Source organism: Tursiops truncatus, chromosome 9 (assembly GCF_011762595.2).
Source record: "Tursiops truncatus isolate mTurTru1 chromosome 9, mTurTru1.mat.Y, whole genome shotgun sequence".
In the NCBI taxonomy this organism is placed as follows: domain Eukaryota; kingdom Metazoa; phylum Chordata; class Mammalia; order Artiodactyla; family Delphinidae; genus Tursiops; species Tursiops truncatus.
This window is the reverse complement of record NC_047042.1, coordinates 49,900,233-49,920,735: the sequence shown is the minus strand read 5'-3', so window position 1 is coordinate 49,920,735 and position 20,503 is coordinate 49,900,233. Positions and strand designations below refer to the sequence as shown.

Below are 20,503 nucleotides of genomic sequence, written 5' to 3'. Positions count from 1 at the left end.
TCATAGCACCTACCAGCAGTAAGTAGTTGATAGATATGTATTGAGTGAATGAATATTTTCATGAATTAATCAGGCTAATGATGTAAGGTAATTTATCTTAAACAGATTTTGCTTAAACTTCTTTTGCATATAAAAGAAACATTTACTTACATACTATGTAAATGTAGTCTTATTTAACCATCTGAAGTATTTGCATTGAACAAAGGAAACTGATGAGTAATTCTCATGACATAAAAGGAGACATCTAGGAAGTGTTTATACTTTTATAGTTTTTTTTAAATGTGGGACAACAGGTAATATGTAATTGAATCTATTTTCTAACACAATGACTAAATCATAATATACCTTTATTAATGCTTCAATATTGATTATTACTCAGTAGATAGTTTTTACTTTCTGGAATCAAATTGTTAAACATTTTAAAAGAATGACAGGTTTGGCCCTATAAAAATAAGTTCATTTATTTTAAAAACTCTCTTTATTCATTTCCCTTTAGATAATTTTCAGGAAGCTATTTAAATATTGCATCCTTACACATTTTAAATCACTTATAGTAATTTATTGATCTGGCTCTGTGGAAAACTATGCTGCAACTAAAAAATAAAAAATTATTAAAGTTCTATATTCTTTTTCTTATCATAGAATGTAAAATTTTGCTGTTTGTAGAAAGTTTTGCCACTAATTTTGAGAGATCAATGGAGCTGTACTGATGGGTACTTGGATCAAATCAGGCACAAGGTTTGCTTTTAGCAGGCAACAAAAGAACTTGCATACTGTCAGAACCTTGAAACAAGTACACAATTTATTGTGTAAGTACATGTTTGTGAAGGGCTAAATGAGGACAGAGACTTTAATTCAGCTCTCTGTTCGTGACATACCAGGTAGAGAAAAAATTAATGAAGATAAGACTTGACATAATGACTAAGGTATATCTGATTACTATATATTCAGACTCTGTATCCTGAAAAGATGGACTCATGCCATATTTTCAAGTACCCATGGAACATTCACCAAAAAAATTAACCATTGATCATCAAAGAAAATCTAAATAATTATCCAGAAAATAGAGTGGTGTAATCAACATTCTCTGATCATAATGGAATAAAATAGAAATGAATAATAAAGTTACAAAAAGGCTTTTCATTTGGAAATTTAAAATCTCTCAAATAACTCGTGAGTAAAAATAAAATGGAAATTAAAGAATTTCTATAAATAACCAATTTTTCAGAACCTGAGGGCTATATTTAAAGCAATTCAGAAATGTGCATAGCCTTATTCACTTAAAATGATACAAAATAAGGAATGAATTAAGAATATGACTCAAGAAATACAAACTTGAAAACAAGGAAGAAGAATTTTTTTTAATCAGAAATCAGTGAATCAAAAACTGAAAAACAATACAACTAATAAATAAATCCAAAAGTGGTTTTCTAAAGGAAGAAAAATAAGATAAACCACAAAGCTTGCAATAAGAAAAATGTGGGGGTGAGGGAGTTCAAATACACAATATAAGAAATAAGGGGACTGGGACTTCCCTGGTGACACAGTGGTAAAGAATCCACCTGGCAATTCAGGCGACACGGGTTCAGTCGCTGGTCCGGGAAGATACCACATGCCACGGAGCACCTAAGCCTGTGTGCCACAACTACTGAGTCTGCGTTCTAGAGCCCATGAGCCACAACTACTGAAGCCCACATGCCACAACTACTGAAGCCCGCACGCCTAGAGCCCGTGCTCCACAACAAGAGAAGCTACCACAATGAGAAGTCCACACACCGCAACAAAGAGTAGCCCTCCACTGGCTGCAGCTAGAGAAAGCCCGTGTGCAGCAACGAAGACCCAAGGCAGCCATAAATAAATAAATAAATTTTAAAAAGGGGACTAATCAATAAACAAAGCAAAGTAAAATAATAATAAGAGATAACTTTGCTCAACTCTTGCAGATAAATTTGAACTTGGTTTTGAAATGGACTGATTTTCCAAGAAAATATAATTTATTGAAACTAACTCTAGAAGAAATACCCAAACAAACTCACTCCGTAGAAGAAAGAGTTTTTCAGTGATCTCTCCTTTAAAAGCAATAGGCCCTAACAGTTTCACAATAGAGTTTTATCAAAGCTTTAAAGAATAGGTAACTCCAATGTGATTCAGACTGTTTCCAGGACAAAAAGAAAAAAAAGAAAATGGAAACTTTCAAATTATTATTATAAACTGAGTAGAACCTTGATACCAGCACTTGACAAGATTATAAAAATTAAAACTGTAGATCTGTCTTATTTATGAAGAAGAATGCATGAGTTCTAAATAAGATATTGGAGGGGAAAATACAGATATTAGCAAATGTAATCTAGCAGAGTGCATTAGAAGAATAATTGAATAATTGATTATATTTCAATGAAAAACATGTTTTTAATTTTAAAAAAAGACTAATTAATCATGTGGGGTTTATTCCGGGAATACAAGAATGGTTTGATATTTAGAAAGCTATTACTGTACCTCATTTTAGTGGTAGATACAAGAAGAAAAACCATGTAAATTTTCTGTAGATGCCAAAAAGGCCTTTGACAAAAACTCAACAACCATTCTTTATAAGACGCACAAAGAAATAGGAATAGATAGGTTCTTCCTTTTATCGCAATAGCATGATAAAAATAAATCTATCTTAGTCCAAAAGTTAGCATGATATTTAGTGGGGAAACTAGAGGTACTCTCACTAAAATTGAGAACAATATAAAGATACTCCCCATCACAAATATTATTAACATTGGACTGGAGATACCAGTCAACATAATTTGACAATGTAAAGAAATTGGGGATATAAAAATTAGAAATGAGGTGGGAAAATTGTCATTTTTTACAGCCAGCATGATTGTATACCTAGAAAGCCCACAAGAATCAACTGAAAACCTATTGCAAACAATAAAAATTCAATTAACTAGCAGAGTACAAAAGTAATATGCAGAGAGTAATAGCCTTCACATGTGCCAGTAACATTCAGATAGAATATATACTGAAAAAGAAGACCTCATTTATCTAGAAAGAAACTTAAGAAATGGATAAGACTTACATGAAGAAAATGTTAAGACCCCTATCTGTAGGACACAGAAGATGACAAACAAATAGAAAGATAACAAAGTTCTTGGATAGAAAGATTCCAACAAAAATAGCAACAGGTTTTGTTTCTGCATTTAGATAAGCTAATTAAAAGTTCACATGGAAAAACAAAGTAAGAAGAGCCAGAAAACTCTGAAAAAGAATAGTGAGGAGGAACTAGCCTTGTCAAACAGTAACCCATACTATAAAGGCTCAGTAATTAAGACAGCATGGTGCTGGTACATGAATCTACAGATCAACGAAACAGAATAGAAAGAAAGCCCAGAAAATAGACACATAAATGGGAATTCAGTATATGGTAAAGGAGGCATCTCCAACCAGTAGAGAAACATGGACTGTTCAGTAAATGGTATTGAGACAACTGGGCAGCTATGTGGAAAAAAATAAAGTTTAATTCATACTGAATACCCAAATAAATTCTGAACAGATCAAATATTTAAATATTTTTTTAAACAAACTCTAAAAGTACCAGGAGAAAACATAGATTTAAATTGGAAAGATCTCTCTGGCTCAAAATCCATAAGCATTTAAGAGAGAAAAAGATATATTTTCATACTGGAATACTCATATTTTTTGGCATTGTCTGCGAATTATGGTAATTAAGAAAGAGAATTTTTTTTTTTAAATGAGAAATAGGTTTTATGTTAGCTGTTCTGATTAGAGGCCTTTTTAACTTATTCCCAGTTTAAAAATCAGTTTGTCAAAGTCAACAGAAGTTTTCAAATACACTGGTGGAGCTTTATAGACCAAGGTAAGATTACTATGCACCTGAAAAATGAAACATTTGTCAGGATCTGGTTTTATTATTTGGAAAGAATATCCCATTGATATTTTTCAAGCTTTCTTGAGATTACTTAATAATATTATGATTTTAATTTATCCTTATAAGCAATAACTTTAAACTACCCCCACATCTTTCCATAGCGCACATAAGGTCTCCAGAGAAAACCTCAAAAAGAGGAGGGTGTGTCTTTGAGAAGATTTGTTCCTGGTCACACAGGCAGGATTGTTTAATCTCTACAAATTGGTTGACAGGAATTTAGAAAATAATTTGCATATTAACATGGGGCGATATTTGCATATATGTTTTCTTTTGAAGTGCAAGTATGACTTTTGCTGGATTTGCCTAGAAGAATGGAAAAAACATAGTTCTTCCACAGGAGGTTATTACAGATGTACTCGCTATGAAGTCATTCAGCATGTAGAGGAACAATCCAAGGAAATGACTGTGGAGGTAAAGAGAACTGTAGAAGCCAAGATCTCTAAGCCACTTAATACCAGTGGCAGTGTTTTTCATTTCTTCTTTTTCTATCTTGTAATGAGGCATTTAAATTCAATACACTTTAGAGTAGCCTTTAATTTAAGCAAAATAGCTCTATAAACTTGAGCTTTATTTTTAATTTTCTTTTTTTTATATTGGTGAAGATTAGACAAGACGTATATCCCAGCATGTCTCTAAAATGACTTAAAAACAATTTTAACATTATATCAACAATATAATATTATGTTATTGTATATAATAAGTATCTTAGTCTGCTTGGCTGCCATAACAAAATACCATAGACTGAGTGGCTTAAACAACAAAAATTTATTTTTCATAGTTCTTGAGACTAGGAAGTCCAAGATCAAGATTTCTACCAATTCGGTTTTTGGCAATGACTCTCTTCCTGGCTTATAGACAGTTATCTTTTTGCTATGTCCTCACAGGAAGGAGAGAGAGCAAGCTCTGTTGTCTCTTCCTCTTCTTATACGGGCACCAGCTCTATTGGATTAGATCTCCACCCTAATGACCTTGTTCAACCTTTATCATCTCATAGGCCCTATCTCTAAATATAGTCACATTGGGGGTTACACCTTCAACATATGAATTGATGGGGGACACATTTCAGTCCATAGCAATAAACAACATAATAAAACATTGAAGATCTAGTGAACATAAGGTTTGAGAGACATATTTACCTTACACTCTGGGAATTGCGGATTCAGTGGTTTGTCACAGAGAATACAAATACAAGACTTTGTTCTGGGAAGCGTTTAAAATGTATTGGTTATTATTTTCTCAACAAAATAATCGATAAATCTGTATGCACTACTATCTGTTACTAATAAAATTTTGAAGTGATCAAAAAAACAATTTTAATAGCTAGTACTTTTATTTATAAATGTCATTTGTGGACTTCGTTTCCTAGGCTGAGAAAAAACACAAACGATTTCAGGAACTTGACAGATTTATGCACTACTACACAAGATTTAAAAATCATGAACATAGCTATCAGGTATGTCCCAAATCATTTCAAATGTGCTAAACTCTACTGTTGTGAATAAAGAAAATGATATATTTATTTATTTCTATTCTTTTAGTTAGAACAACGCCTTCTTAAAACAGCCAAAGAAAAGATGGAGCAATTGAGTAGAGCTCTCAAAGAAAGTAAGTTATAAGTGATATGTGTGATAATTAATATAAAATAGCTGTCATGCTTAAGTCACTTCATTGGTAGGAGGTTAAGACCCTTAAAAGAATACCTTATCTCCATTTGCTCATTTGGCAGTTTGGAGTTTTCAGAAGCCCAGAGTGTAGTTTAGCATTTGAGGCCTCTGGTAAGATTTTCCACCTTGCTTACGTCACCTGCTCCTCTTAGTGCAAGCTCTGCTGCTGGCAGATAAACACACATTGTGGTTTTGCTTACTCTGTGCCACTGCTGATGATGCTCTACAATGTTGGGAAAAGTGAATGGGCCCAAAAAGGCATCCCTGACCTAGTCAAAGGAGCAAGATTCACAAGCCATCAAATTGTCATGTAACTGAATTCCTAAAGATTCATGAGAAAATTTGGTAGAGTGCCTAGTATAGAATAGAAGTCAAGTACAGTTTTGGGAGAAATCATGTCACTGGTAAATAGCGGACATTGGAGTCAAAAAGCAAAGTCACGAGATAGGGCTTACTTATGGTTCCTAAAATGGAAGTTCAAAAAGAACATTCCTAAAAATGGATTGAATACTAGTTACATAATTAAAATATAATATCTCAGTGACCACACAGAGTACAGGTTCTGGCAAGTTTGTTTTAAAAAGTGACTTTTTTTTTTTTGGCTGCTTTGGGTCCTCGTTGCTGCGTGCGGGCTTTCTCTAGTTGTGGCATGCAGGGGCTACTCTTCGTTGCAGTGCGCAGGCTTCTCATTGCGGTGGTTTCTCTTGTTGCGGAGCACGGGCTCTAGGCACGCAGTCTTCAGTAGTTGTGGCTTGCAGGCTCTAGAGCACAGGCTCAGTAGTTGTGGTGCCCAGGGTTAGTTGCTCTGCGGCACGTGGGATCTTCCCAGACCAGGTCTCGAACCCATGTCCCCTGCACTGGCAGGCAGATTCTTAACCCCTGTGCCACCAGCGAAGTCCCTAAAAAGTCACATTTTTTAAATAATCACAGCTTATATATAAAAGGTTTTAAGCCTAAAATGGAATCAATTACCCTTGTGTTTGCTCCATTTTATAAAAGTAATGAGTACTAACACCGTTTTCATGAGGATAACTTCCTAATTAAAACAATAACCATAAGTTAAATAAATTAGAGTGGGACAAAAAGCATCAGTAGCAGCTTAGTCTCCTTGTTAATTACTAGTTCTTAGACTGTAGTAATGACATAACTATATCAAGCCAATACCAAACTCTTGAAGTATTATTGTCCACAGTAAAAATTGAAAGAAAAAGTCCTCACAGGTTCTACAGTCTATTCCATCACGGACGTATCTCAAATACTTAGAACAGTGCCCAAAACATACTAAATATACAATAAGTATTTGTAGATGTAAATTACTGCTTCTGTTCAACCTTCTGGAGGTTCTAGACAGCATAGTAAGACATAAAGAAGAATTAAAAGGTAGAAGATTTGGAAAGGAAGAAATAAAACCACTCTTCCTCCCTTTCTCTCCCTGGAGTATTTATTAACTAGCATTAGTTACCCAGTTGTTCCCCAGAATGTTGTGTCTTTTACCTTACAATGTTGTTTTTGCAGAAGCATAATTTATAATTAGGCTTTTTTTTTTTTTTTAGCAAGCAACTTAGCAAGGCATTTGTTCTAATTCTTAATGAGTAGAATTCTGCTAGGGATAACCTAAAAAACTTAGTAAAACATGGAACCTTTGAGTTGACCTAAAGCTAGATTTGTTTACTCACAGGGTGAGAACAGAATCCAGGATCAATGTATGCATTCCTTCATGACTGCCATCAGTACTCCTGGGCTACTGCAGGGTGTGCTCCATTTATAAATGCATACACGTCACCTAAATGCAAAACGTATGAGTGTTTTATGTAGGTTTTTAGTCTAGTTCAAATAAATACTATCATATAGCTACTTCAAACAGTTTCTTCTTAGGGATCCTTGTTCTTTTTTCTTTCTTTTAAGAAAACTTAGTTGTTTAATTTTATAATAGTGTATTTGCAAAAAAAATTTTTTCACTGTGCCTGGTTTACTTTATAGCTGAAGGAGGCTGTCCAGATACCACTTTCATCGAAGATGCAGTTCATGTGCTCTTAAAAACTCGACGTATTCTCAAGTGTTCTTATCCATATGGATTTTTCTTAGAACCTAAAAGCACAAAGAAGGAAATTTTTGAACTCATGCAAGTAAGATGTCTTTTTTATTAAATTTAAATGCAGTTACTATGAAAAACAGATTTTCTCCTTTTTCAACCACTTTATAACTAAGGTTTATCTTACTTGAGTGTAATTAAACAATTTTGTTTCTGTTTTCAGAATGGTTTTTAAATAAAGGAAAAGTTACCAATAATAAACTGAAATTTTCTTTATGTTTGAATTTGTCACTGTGCAGATTTGAATGAGTTCTGAGCTATGTAAACATTTCCTACCACATTTATTTCTTTTTTCTTCTTTTATTTTATTTATTTACTTTTGGCTCTGTTGGGTCTTCGTTGCTGTGTGTGGGCTTTTTCTAGTTGCTTCGAGCGGAAGCTGCTCTTTGTCCCGGTGCGCGGGCTTCTCACTGCGGTGGCTTCTCTTGTTGCAGAGCTTGGGGTCTAGGCTCGCGGGCTTCAGTAGGTGTGGCTCGCGGGCTCTAAAGCACAGGCTCAGTAGTTGTGGTGCATGGGCTTAGCTGCTCCATGGCATGTGGGATCTTCCCGGACCAGGGCTCGAACCCATGTCCCCTGCATTGGCAGGCGGATTCTCCACCACTGCGCCGCCAGGGAAGCCCCCACATTTATTTCTTTATTTTAAACTGGTTGAGGTTGAAATCTGGCCTAATTCTGATTATGTAATTAGGCATTTTATCTTCAAAAACGAAACAAACCACATTACATACTAGATAGGAAAGTTGCTATTTGCCAGTTCATTTTAACAGTACAACTGAAAAACTTAAGAGTACTTGAAAAAACAAAACAAAACATGTCAGCAAACTGACATCAGTGTAGCTGACCAGGTTCATTGTACATTCCTTTTTTTTTTTGAAGTCACCAAACTTTCTCCTCTTGCTACTATTTTTATGTCATCCCTTTGAACTCCCCTCTACTAATTTATATCTTACATTTCCTTCAATGCTGAATATTCTTTTTCTCCATGAGGCCTTCCAGACCTAACCCCAAATTACAAAGGTTTTGCCTTGCTTCACATTCCTTCAGCATTTACATATAGTCTGTACCATGTGGTCAGGCACTTACATGTACAATGCCTTGAAATTTATTAGTTCTTTTTCACACAGACAAATTATAAATTTTTTTTACACAGCTGCTATATTATACTCACTACTTCTTTGTATCCATACCAACTACATTACTCTAAATGCCTATTTAATGAATGCTATTTTCCTAAAATGTGCAAAGTAGAAACATATGTTAAATTGGAAGTTATATAAAATTTGGATTAATTTCTGATTTCAAAAGAGTTAGATTTAACCAGACAGACACTGGATTTGCTATTGACTAACCCACTCAACCTATAATTTTTTTTTTCCTCTTCTTAACATAGACAGACTTAGAGATGGTCACTGAAGACCTTGCCCAAAAAGTCAATAGGCCTTACCTTCGCACACCCCGCCACAAGATAATCAAGGCAGCATGCCTTGTACAGCAGAAGAGGCAAGAGTTCCTGGCATCTGTGGCTCGGGGAGTTGCTCCTGCAGACTCACCAGAAGCTCCAAGACGCAGGTGAAAAGGACACACACCATGGAACTCATCCTAGCACCAGCCACAAATGCTAGCAGGTTTATTTTTTTCTCCAACTAGGGTTCATATTCCTGAAAGTTATTTATACCTAAAATATGGATAGCTGATAAAAGTATGTTAACTTCTTTTTGGTGTTTTTTTTCCCCCAGTACTATATCTATTTTTTTGTTTTGTTTTTCATTGTATAGTTTCTCAGACTAAATTAGGCTAGGTAAATTTCACACTTCAGTGAACTCATAATTCAACAAGTATTCTAACGCATCATTTTGATAGTCAGAAACATCTTATAATGTAGAATTTGGAAGCCTTGCCAAATTGTTATGGTCATATTTGTATTTTTTGGTAAGAAGTTGTAAAGAAATTAGAAATCTGATATTCGTAAAGTTTTTTAAGTGATCCGTATTCATCCATTAAAGAGCAGTTGAGTTTTGGTTGTTTTATTTCAGACACTTATACTATTTCTGCCATTATAAATTGAAGCATATTTTCTTATTCATATTAATTATAAGCATTAGAAATTCCTTGGACCTTTATTTTTACATAAACCCCTAAAAATAAAAGCAATTGTAAAATACTCTGGTATAGCATGGTGGTTTTTAATTTTTCCACCATTTTATACAAACATAAAGCAATGTCGAATTTGAAAGAAAAAATTAAAGAATCATTTTAATTATATTCAGTAGTTGATCTTTGGTTAAGCAAGTTCCAAGCAGAGGAATTAAAAGTAATGTTCAAAGGGCAAGGGTCTGATTGTTTGTACTTTGTAGTACTGATAATAAATCAAATGGTATGTCTAATTTCTTTGTAGCTTTGCTGGTGGAACATGGGATTGGGAATATTTAGGATTTGCATCACCTGAGGTAATTGTTTTGTGCGGGTTTGGTTTGGTTTGGTTAGTTATAATTTACCTTAGTGCAGTCCTGCTTGCATTTGCACCCTCATCTATTCTAAATATCCTACTGAGATTGTAAGCAATGTTTTTTTCTTTCTTTTATAATAATAATGCCTCAGCAGAGTCTACATTTACCTATTCATTGGATTATCATCACATTATTAAATGCATACCCTCTCTTATTTTTAATTACTGAATAGTCAGAAGGCCAATTTATAGCTTACGTTTTTGGAAAACATCTTTAATTAACAGAAATATTAATTTTATTTATTAGAAATGCATTTCTAGTTGTAATATTGTTTCAATCCGAATTTATTAAAAATCTAAATAGACAATCCTTTTTTTTAAAGTTATTGCAACAACCTGTTAGCATTGATTTATAATCAGTTACTAAGGTGGAAACTTGACCTTAGTGTTTATGCAGAAAGAATGCTTTGATAGTTGCTCTCTGCTTCTCTTTAAGATTTTCACACTCTTCTTGTTTTCATTGTTGTTGTTGTTGATATACCATCTTAAAATACTAATACTGCAAATAACATTTGCTGCAAATAGAAATAAGATAAAGTGAAAATCTTAATCACATTGCTATTTTCTGAGATTTAAATTGCCACTGTCACTGTTGAGTCTGATTTTAAATGGTTTTAGCAGTTCTCTACTTTCTGGTTCTTTATACAACAGTATACCATTCGACGCTTATATTATGATAACCTTTTAACTTAATTCTTGGAAGGCAGCAGGACGAACTATGAAACCTTTATCATTTATAGTCCATATGTTATCTGCAACTGAAAGACAGTGGAATTGACTGTTATCCATAAATGACTGTGGTTTATTTAAATCAGATACTTTCTCTTTTCAGCTGCTAAGGATACTTGCAATCACCTTGTGGCCTTTTGTATAGGTAGATATATGCAAAACAAGATTTACTTGAGGAAGAGTTTGTACTTAGAGCTCTGATACAGAAATTTTAAATTCACTTAAATTTTTTTTAAAATTTTAATATATTAATGAAATTTCTATTGTAAAACAAATTATGAACCTTTTCTTTACCTGACCCTATGCTTGAATATTTCTGTGTAATCGTATAATTTCAGCTTTGGGGAATAGTATGGAAAACTTCCACCTAAAAGGAGGAATAAACAAGCTTCAGTTATCAAAAAAAGAATACAAAGATTTCAGTATTTCAAGGTAGAAACACAATTTAGCAAAAATAAAACTTTTACCAGTATATTCACAGACATGTATGCATCATCTTGTGGCTTCTGGCTCTGAAAATAACTTTAGTAATTTCAAAATATTTCTCTTGAATATTGAGGGTCTGCTAATATGACTAACACCATTTCATTTTGTAAAAATATAGGCAGGCTTTTTACCTCACATGTGAATACTTATAAATAAAATTATTGAGCTCTTGTCCTCTTGGGATTGAAAACTGTGAAATTATAAATAACATTTTTCTTAAATTTATTTTTTATGAATTAATAAATTTTATAAGGATAATTTAATTCACTTTCAGTTTTCTATTCTTTAAAGTCTTTGGTACATTGAACACCAAGCTTTTATGTAAACCTTATTGCAGATGTAAAGAATTACCACAGTATGAACCTTTAAAATTCTGCATGTGTGTGACTATCAAGTATCTGCCAAAATTATATCTATAAAAATTAGCTTTTTGCCTTCATATGGATTCTGAAAAAAATAATGTTGCCCAACTTCAGTAGACTTTTAGGTTGAATTTATATTTTTCATTAAAGTTAATTACATCTTATTCCTTTTAAACTAAATTGAGTGAGTCATTGACAAGCATCAGTATTTGTTTTGTGCCACTTTAAAGGCAGTGGAGCCCAGAGGAAACAGCATGATCGAAAAGTCTAAGGGACACCAGAATTTGAGGTCTAGCCCTATAACTTAAGGTCTATTTAGGCTGTGTCTTCCTTAATTTCTCATCTTTAAAATGTGGATGGTGATATCTACCCCATGGAAGTTCTGGAAGGATTAAAGCATCTGTTTAAGTCACTAACAAAATTGGTGCTCAATAAATGGTGGCTATTATTATTTATAAAAAAAAAAAAAAAACTCCTGGAAGCTTTTTTCCCTGTAAATCCTAGAACTTCTCACTCTTCTCTATAGCCTTAACACTCTCAAACCTTTTGGAGTATCCCGACTAAAGCCTTTTCATATGCTTACTTGAAGATCTTAGGAATCCATGGAAATTTTCAGATAAGTTTAATTTTATGAAAACAATTTTTTTAAAGCCTGTTGCATGGTGAGAGAAGGCCATTTGAGTTTTTTATCAGAATAATTGTGAATATAACGTTTCTTTTACAGGTTTTTTTAACCACTTAGTTTTCTTCAATTGGAAATATGTATATTCTGTGGTCAGAAATAGTTTATTTAATTCAGAGTAACTTTGTACCATCACCAAGTGTACAAAGTAAACAAATTCTCCCTAAAGATAAATCTTAACTGAAATAACGTTTTCTTGCCATCTTTGTCTGAGAAACGTGGTAGTCCTCAGTGGTCCAGTGAACCATGATGACACATTAACAGTCATCCAGTTTTGGATCATGGGCCTCCAGGAAAAGAGGAAATGATACCCCAGCTCAGCAGTAAATTTAAAGAACCTGAATAACGTCTCTGGGCACTTGTAGTATCTTACGTTCATTTGTTTCTAACCTGGTAGAATGCCTTCCATTCTTTAATTAGGGTCCAGTTGCTTACATAGATGAGGGAGTTTGAATAAATTTAACCAGAGTTGTATGACGTAAAAGTTTTACTGGGGTTTTAAAACTTATTTTCATTTATTCCAGTTACTTTCACAACATAAGCATATTGAATATTCTAGAGTAACCAGATAATCATAAACCTGAATATTTTAGTGTTTATCACTTAAAGAATCTATAACGATTCTCAAAATTAGCCTTTTTATGCTGGTGTCATGCACACTGGCCTGTCTTCTAGTCTCTTCTGTCTCTAAAATCTGGAAAAGTGCATTTGTATGCAGATAATAGCAGGTAGGCCCAGGTTCTGCCTCTGGTGATAGCAAACCCACTTTAAACTATTATCACAAATATAAAATAAACTCAGGGACATCTGCCCAAATCTGTGTTCTTCCCATATGCTAAATAGAAAACACTTCCCCCTGCCTGGGTTGTAGATAACCCCACATATTAACTAATATAGGAAGGAAGCCAAGTAACATCTTATTTTAAAGGTAACCTCATATTCTTCTTTGATGTGAGTATGGTATGTAGTAGTCCCAAAGAATACAGAATCCAACAATCTAACAAGCACTTAACTGTTAGTGCTTTTCTTTATTTTATCTTTTTCTTTTATTTTCTGTTGCATATATCACAGTCATTTTTTTTAAAACCAGACCTCCAGAGAGGGCCTAACTTTTATTAGTAAAATCATTCTGGCATTAGTTATAATATTAGATAACAAGACCCAGGCATATGAAATAAGGCTCAGTTATGATCTGGCATTGGAGCTTGCAAGTATCCCCAATTTATCCAGACAATTATAATGGCTATTTAAAATTTTTTCTTTTTCCATTTTACCATTTCTGTTTCCTTGGCATGGCAATACCTACAGTTTCTTTTTCTAAAGCCAAGTGATTTTATAATATGTATATAAAATCACACATTTTTTTCCTAGAAAAAAAGTGTATTGTTTGTTTTATTTGCATTTAAAAATTTGCATGCTCTCCTGTATTTTATAACCTTTGGTTTATGCAGGAATATGCTGAATTTCAGTATCGGAGGAGGCACAGACAACAGCGCCGTCGAGGAGATGTGCACAGTATGCTTAGTAATCCTCCAGACCCTGATGAGCCAAGTGAAAGCACTTTAGGTGAGTTCTTGAGTTGGGTTTGTTTTAATCTTAGTTCTCTTGCATTTATTGTTAAAAGTGGCTAATCTAAATATTTGTGAAACAGTTTGTAATTTAGATATACAGTCAACATGCAGATGCTTCTAATGTCACAGGGTACAGAAAACCAGGGCGATTAAGAACATGCGCCGTGCAGTTAATGGCTTCCCTTTGTGTCCTTTATCCCATAACTTCTCACATGGACTCTGGTCTTTGTACATCAAGTACAGTCAAAAAAAGATGCTATGTGACTTCTGAGGCTAAGTCACAAAAAGGATATAGTTTCTGCCTTTCTTTCTTTCTTCATCTGGGACACTTATATTTGGGACCAAGCCAGAATGCTATGAGGAAGCCCAAAGTAGCCAATGTGGAGAGATAGTATGGAGAGATCATGTGGAGAGAACTGAGATCCCCTAGCTGGCCCCTTAGCCAGCATCAATTTCACCAGAAAGATACATGGGTGGCAAAAAAAAAAAAAAGCACTAAAAATGAGACAGGGGTTTCCCTGGTGGCGCAGTGGTTGAGAGTCCGCCTGCCGATGCAGGCGACACGGGATCGTGCCCCGGTCCGGGAAGATCCCACATGCCGCGGAGCAGCTGGGCCCGTGAGCCATGGCCGCTGAGCCTGCACGTCCAGAGCCTGTGCTCCGCAACGGGAGAGGCCGCTGCAGTGAGAGGCCTGCGTACCGAAAAAAAAAAAAAAAAGACAGGCTGGGACCTAGGTCCCTTTGCTGAAGTGCTGCAATGCTTGCACCTGGACATACCTCTCTCTGAGCAACAAAACAAAGAAACTATATGGGACTAAAAATAACTGCATGCATGTACAGTTGGGACAAATTATGGACAAAAAGAAACAAAAGACCCAAAAACTCAACTGCTACTTCTGAATAGCGGGGAGCAAAAACAGGGTGTTGGGAGCAAAGGCAGAGTACTGCGCATGTCACCTGCACTCAACACCCCCAGAGGGGTGGGCAAAACACCTAAGCCACCCCCCCACACACACCACTGGACACACCCCTACCCTCCCCCCATATAAGGAACAAGCTCACCTCCCCTTGGGGAGCGAGCAAGCAAGGGAATCTGTTGTTTGTTAGGGAACCTGTTGTTTGTTCTCGCTCCCCACTGCTGCAACAGGGGCGCCAGTAAAGCCTTGACTGGAGGGGGAGGAAAAAAAAGTACATGGGCTGTGGAGTCAGACAGACCTGAGTTCATGACCCCAGCTCTGCTGCATATCGGTGTGAAACTTTAGTCAAGTCACTTACCCTCTCCAAGCTTTGGTCTCCTCATTCTAAAGAATAGGGACCTCCCTGGTGGTCCAATGGTTAAGAATCCACCTTCCAATGCAGGGGACATAGGTTTGATCCCTAGTCGGGGAGCTAAGATCCCACATGCCTCGGGGCAACTAAGCCTGCGCACTCTAGAGCCGGCGTGCCACAACTAGAGAGCCTGGGTGCCGCAACTAAGACCTGAGGCAGCCAAAAAAATAAATAAATAAAATTTTTTTTTTAAAAAAAACAATAATAATAGTATCACTTTGTGGGCTTATTGTGAGCATTAAATGAGATAATAAGTGTAAAACCCTCAAGTACTAATAGCACCTAGTGAGCACTCAATAAATTGTAGCTGTTTATTACTGTTATTGCGTTCATGAAATATTTTTCTCCTAGCCTCAGTTCTCCTAGCAACATTTTTTTTAATTTCTGGTGTTAAAGATAAATTATATTAATTATCAGCTTTAAATATTAAATTATTAATTGAAAATCTTCAAACTATGGTGTCAGCAGATCATCTTTAATAAATCAGGATCGACAGGCCTCAAGATGGGGCTACTCCTTCTTGCGGTGCACGGGCTTCTCATTGCAGTGGCTTCTCTTGTTGCAGAGCATGGACTCGAGGCACGTGAGCTCAGTAGTTGTGGCTCACAGGCTCAGTAGTTGTGACACATGGGCTTAGTTGCTCTGCGGCATGTAGGATTTTCCCAGACCGGGGATCGAACCTGTGTCCCCTGCATTGGCAGGCGGATAACCACTGCGCCACCAGGGAAGTCCTTCTGTAGTTTTAAGAACTCTGAAAACTAAAACATCTTTCTTATTGCTTAAGGGGAAAAAAAAGAGCACTTGGTAGCACTTGTATTTGTGAATAGAACCATTTATAATTCAAGCAAAAATATGAAGAACGATCATGGATTTGAAGTAATAGTGTTAGATATATATTGCTGTTTATGATGAGACAAATATGGATGAGAAATCTCTGAAAGATTAAGTGAACTTGTGAACACAGGTTTTCACCAGCACTCAAAGAGAAATCATCAATTTAAATAAAAAGATGTATGAGATCTTGTATGACTAAATTATCTCTGGCACCACTTGCTTTGAAACAGATATCCCGGAAGGTGGCGGTGGCCACAGGCCTGGCACCTCCGTGGTAAGTTCTGCGTCTATGAGCGCACTGCACAGCTCTTCTCTGCACGACTACACCCCCGCCAGTCACTCTGAGAACCAGGACTCTCTTCAGGTAGCCTTTCTGGGCAGCCTCGTTGCCCCTGCTTTTGCTCTTTCTCTGTTTAGCCTGGCTTCCTATTTTTACTTCTGTTGCTTTCCTTTTCCTTCCTTCCATTCTAAAATCTTTGCTTCAGAGATGTACTATAGGGAAAGATTCTTCTATTTCAGATTTACCTTAAGTAAATTTTTTTCCCTTTAGCATCCACAAGGGGAAAATTAGAATAAGATTTGAGTAGGTCAGATAATTCTTCTGTATAAATACAGGTACTATTAATTATCTGTTTGGTAAAAGAACAGTGGTAGACCTCACTGGGTTCAATCATTTTTCCTTTTAAATTTTAAAGTAATTTTACTTTCTGTTGCCTCAGGCTCTGAGTTCCTTGGATGAAGACGATCCCAATATACTTCTTGCAATACAGTTATCTCTGCAAGAATCTGGGCTAGCCATCAATGAAGAAAATAGAGACTTTCTCAGTAATGAAGCATCATTAGGAGCGATAGGCACCTCTTTACCTTCCAGGCTGGACTCCGTCCCCAGGAACACAGATAGCCCTCGGGCTGCGTTGAGCAGTTCTGAGCTGCTGGAACTTGGTAACAGCCTCATGAGACTAGGAGCAGAAAGTGACCCATTTTCAACTGACACCCTGAGTTCACACCCTCTCAGTGAGGTGAGAAGTGAATTCTATCCCTCATCCAGTGACCCTGACTCAGCTGGCCAGGACGCCAACATCAATGACAATCTTCTTGGCAATATTATGGCTTGGTTTCATGACATGAACCCTCAGAGTATCGCCCTGATTCCTCCAGCAGCTACAGAAATCAGTGCAGATTCCCAGCTCCCCTGTGTCAAAGATGAGTCAGAAGGTGTGAGGGATGTGGAACTGATGCTGCCAGAAGATTCAGTGTTTGAAGATGCTGTGGTCAGTGAAGGTAGAGGAACCCAAATAGAAGAAGAAAATCCTTTGGAAGGAAACATTCTGGCTGGGGAAACAGCATCTCAAGCTGGCGACAGTGGTAATGAGGCAGCCAACAAGGGGGATGGTTCTGATGTTTCAAGTCAAACACCTCAAACCTCAAGTGACTGGCCTGAACAAGTACATTTAGTGTGAGCTGCACACCTCGGGGCTCTAAATCAATTGCAGGTACAGATGGTATGCTAGTGGAATATGCTTTATAGAGATTTGATCCACTTAATTCCAACTAATTATAAACCACTGACATTAGAATTAAATACAAAGGAGTTCCCTTGAATGGTAGCTTCATTTCTGATTTTAACCTTACAGGGAATTAATTTCTTTTGTATTTAATTGGATAGCTTTTCCCCTTTTTGCTGACGAACAGAAGAGTGGGAGAGAGAAACACAAATGAAATAAATAGGTTAGATTCCACATTTTAAGAAAATGCAGTCCTCTGTTTAGCCTAACGTCAGCAATACTTAAATTGAACATTTAAATTAAAGGCTTACTCTCCAATCCTTGGGTGGTTTTTCCTTTTTAAAAGAATGAAAGTTTTCTTCATTTTAGAAGTTATTTTGGACAGATCTAATAACATTTCATTCCTCAATTTCTTCGTGCTCTTCCGTAATTTTCTTTCTTCCTTTTTGTCTGAGCAGTGTGAATTGAGGTATCCAAGGCTTCTCTTTAGTGCAGCATCTACCACAGTGTAATTCATTTTAATTTTCACATGAATCAAAGATCTCTTTTCATGTCTATTTATAGTCCACTTGTGCCAAACTCTGACTCGTGCGCTAACAAGACGTCAGGTGTGCGGTGTCCTGGAGGGCTCCAGAGCAGTCTCAGCCTTCTCAGAAGTAAAAGGTGCCACTTGGTAGCAATGATATTCCAGAGTTTAATGGGCTTTTGTTGCCATGGAGACTGCATTTAAATAAATGTAGCCTGTAGCTTAAGTTAACAAAATCTAATGCTGCTGTTAAATACAGTTTATTTTAATATTAAAGTACAGTTGATTAGCAACAGCGGTGCTGTATTTTAAGAGACACTTTATTGGAAGTGCAATCATAGTTCTTTGTTTTCACAATTTTACAGTGCATTCTAATTACTAATGGGTGCAATTACTTTTAATGGTAAGTGTTTTATAAAATAGAAAAAAAGTGGAGTTTTCATGAGTTATAGTAAATCCCACAATTATTAAAAAACTCAATAAAACATCCTGCGCAACATGTTACCGTGCCTTTGCCTAACCTAAATGGATAGTTGCCAGTTAAGTAATTCAGATTTCAGTGTCTCTTCCGAAGTAACTATGCTGTGTGAATTGCAAAGACCTCCATAAAACCACCCATGGCCTTGCCTTTACAGTAAATATAACAACTAAATGTTCAATCAGTTTGTTTGCCTAAATCGCAAATGCTGACGTGTTTGTTGTATTGCACAATACTCATTTGCTGTGTGATTACTGTTTAGTGTTGAAAAAAAATCAACTTCCTAGTTATCAGTGTCTTACTGTGAAGAAAATACTGGTCCTAGTTGTAATTAAGATACAATGGTACAGTGTGTAATTAAAACTAGAATAAACTGTTGGAATGGCTGTTTTACTTACATATTATCAAAACTAGCGTAACATAAGCAAAATAGATACGTAATACTCCATTTAATGTTTTGCCAGATTCTTATCAGAAATCTACAGATACCAAAATTTCAGTACCAAGTTTGTACAGGCAAGTCCTGGGCTGGGTAAAAGGTTATATTAGTATTTATATCCACATGAGTTGTAATTGTGGTTTTCGATTACTTTTTTTCCCAAACCCCGCTTTTGAAATTTTCTTGTACTTTAAACCGTATGGCTCAGACATTATATTAGAGTATTTAATATTCCCCTATTCCCTTAGGATAAACTGTGTGGGAATTGCTCCTTTGCCATGGATATCAGAAGTCCACATTAGTTTTTATATCCCCAATTATCAGAAACACTGATATCAATCCCTTTTAAAATTAGTTGGGGAAAATATTAGGTTTATCTGCAGTGTATTACTGTATATTAAACTGAAATAGTCCATTAAAGGATTTTTTTACAAATTTATTTTGGGTTGAAAATATCAACACCAATCAGTTTTTAGGTCAAGTTTTAATTTTTCAATAGAAAGAGTCTTTGTATCACATTGAGGCGCCTTGCAGAGCTGCAGTAGGGTGAGAAAGAGTGCCCTTTGTGCAGACAGTATAGCCGTGGGTTCTGGTTCCTCTCACTTGTGCAGTACCCTGTGTTTCTGTGGTGTTCTCTCCTGAGCATGAAAACGATCATTATCCAATTTGTATTTCCTTGGTACATATTTTAAAAACATAGTCATTGACTTTACAATTCGCAAATAAAGTTTGGCAAAGCCTATTTTGTAAACAAGTTAATTTTATAATGTAAAAAAAAAATTACTCTAACCTTGACTTGTTATTTGCACTTTCATAGTCTATACTTGATACATTCCCACTTTATATACAGTAGGATTCTACAAACGTGTAGATGTTTAGCCAAATGAATGCTGTTAATAATATGTAAAATTCTTTGATTAAACATTTATTACTTAAACTACTTCACTTTTGTCTCATTACATTATAGACTTTGTTTAACCAAGTCAGGAAGCTGATCTTTTTCAAGTTAAATTCCCTCCAGTATGATGGGATTGATTTGGTTCTTACATGTAATAGATTAATTCCTAATATTTTTTACACTAGCCCACTTACTGAGCATTTTATACCCCAGAGATAAGTCCAAAACATTGCATGACAATGCGTTAAAACACTGTGACTTCAACAATCATTATTTTTTATCACTGTAGATTTCAGAAGAAAAGTGTTGTGATTTTTCCTTGAAATCTCTAATAGAAACATACAGAAAAATAGAATTTTAAGATATTTTGTGAAATTGCTTAGGATAGGAAAATTTCTTATGCCATATGAATAGAAATGCCTGCTTCTCAATCATTTTGTTATTTGTTCCCATCTGAGTTATTACA

The 20,503-nt window shown here is 35.6% G+C and overlaps 1 protein-coding gene across 6 annotated transcripts in view; it reads left to right on the top strand.

Moving 5' to 3' along the window:
* ANKIB1 (ankyrin repeat and IBR domain containing 1) overlaps window positions 1-20,080 on the top strand; it is a 158,882-nt gene extending 138,802 nt beyond the window's left edge. For 3 of the 6 annotated variants that reach the window (XM_033863070.2, XM_033863071.2, XM_033863073.2), the window contains 9 exons: window positions 4,214-4,348; window positions 5,304-5,390; window positions 5,476-5,542; window positions 7,582-7,727; window positions 9,084-9,262; window positions 10,089-10,140; window positions 13,910-14,024; window positions 16,422-16,555; window positions 16,911-20,080. In XM_033863070.2, coding sequence (XP_033718961.1) covers window positions 4,214-4,348; window positions 5,304-5,390; window positions 5,476-5,542; window positions 7,582-7,727; window positions 9,084-9,262; window positions 10,089-10,140; window positions 13,910-14,024; window positions 16,422-16,555; window positions 16,911-17,651 — 1,656 coding nt within the window. In that variant the 3' untranslated portion in view covers window positions 17,652-20,080. The remainder of the gene's footprint in view (window positions 1-4,213; window positions 4,349-5,303; window positions 5,391-5,475; window positions 5,543-7,581; window positions 7,728-9,083; window positions 9,263-10,088; window positions 10,141-13,909; window positions 14,025-16,421; window positions 16,556-16,910) is intronic. The other 3 variants (XM_033863068.2, XM_033863069.2, XM_033863072.2) reach the window with 3 other exon arrangements.
* The last annotated feature ends 423 nt before the right edge of the window (window positions 20,081-20,503 follow it).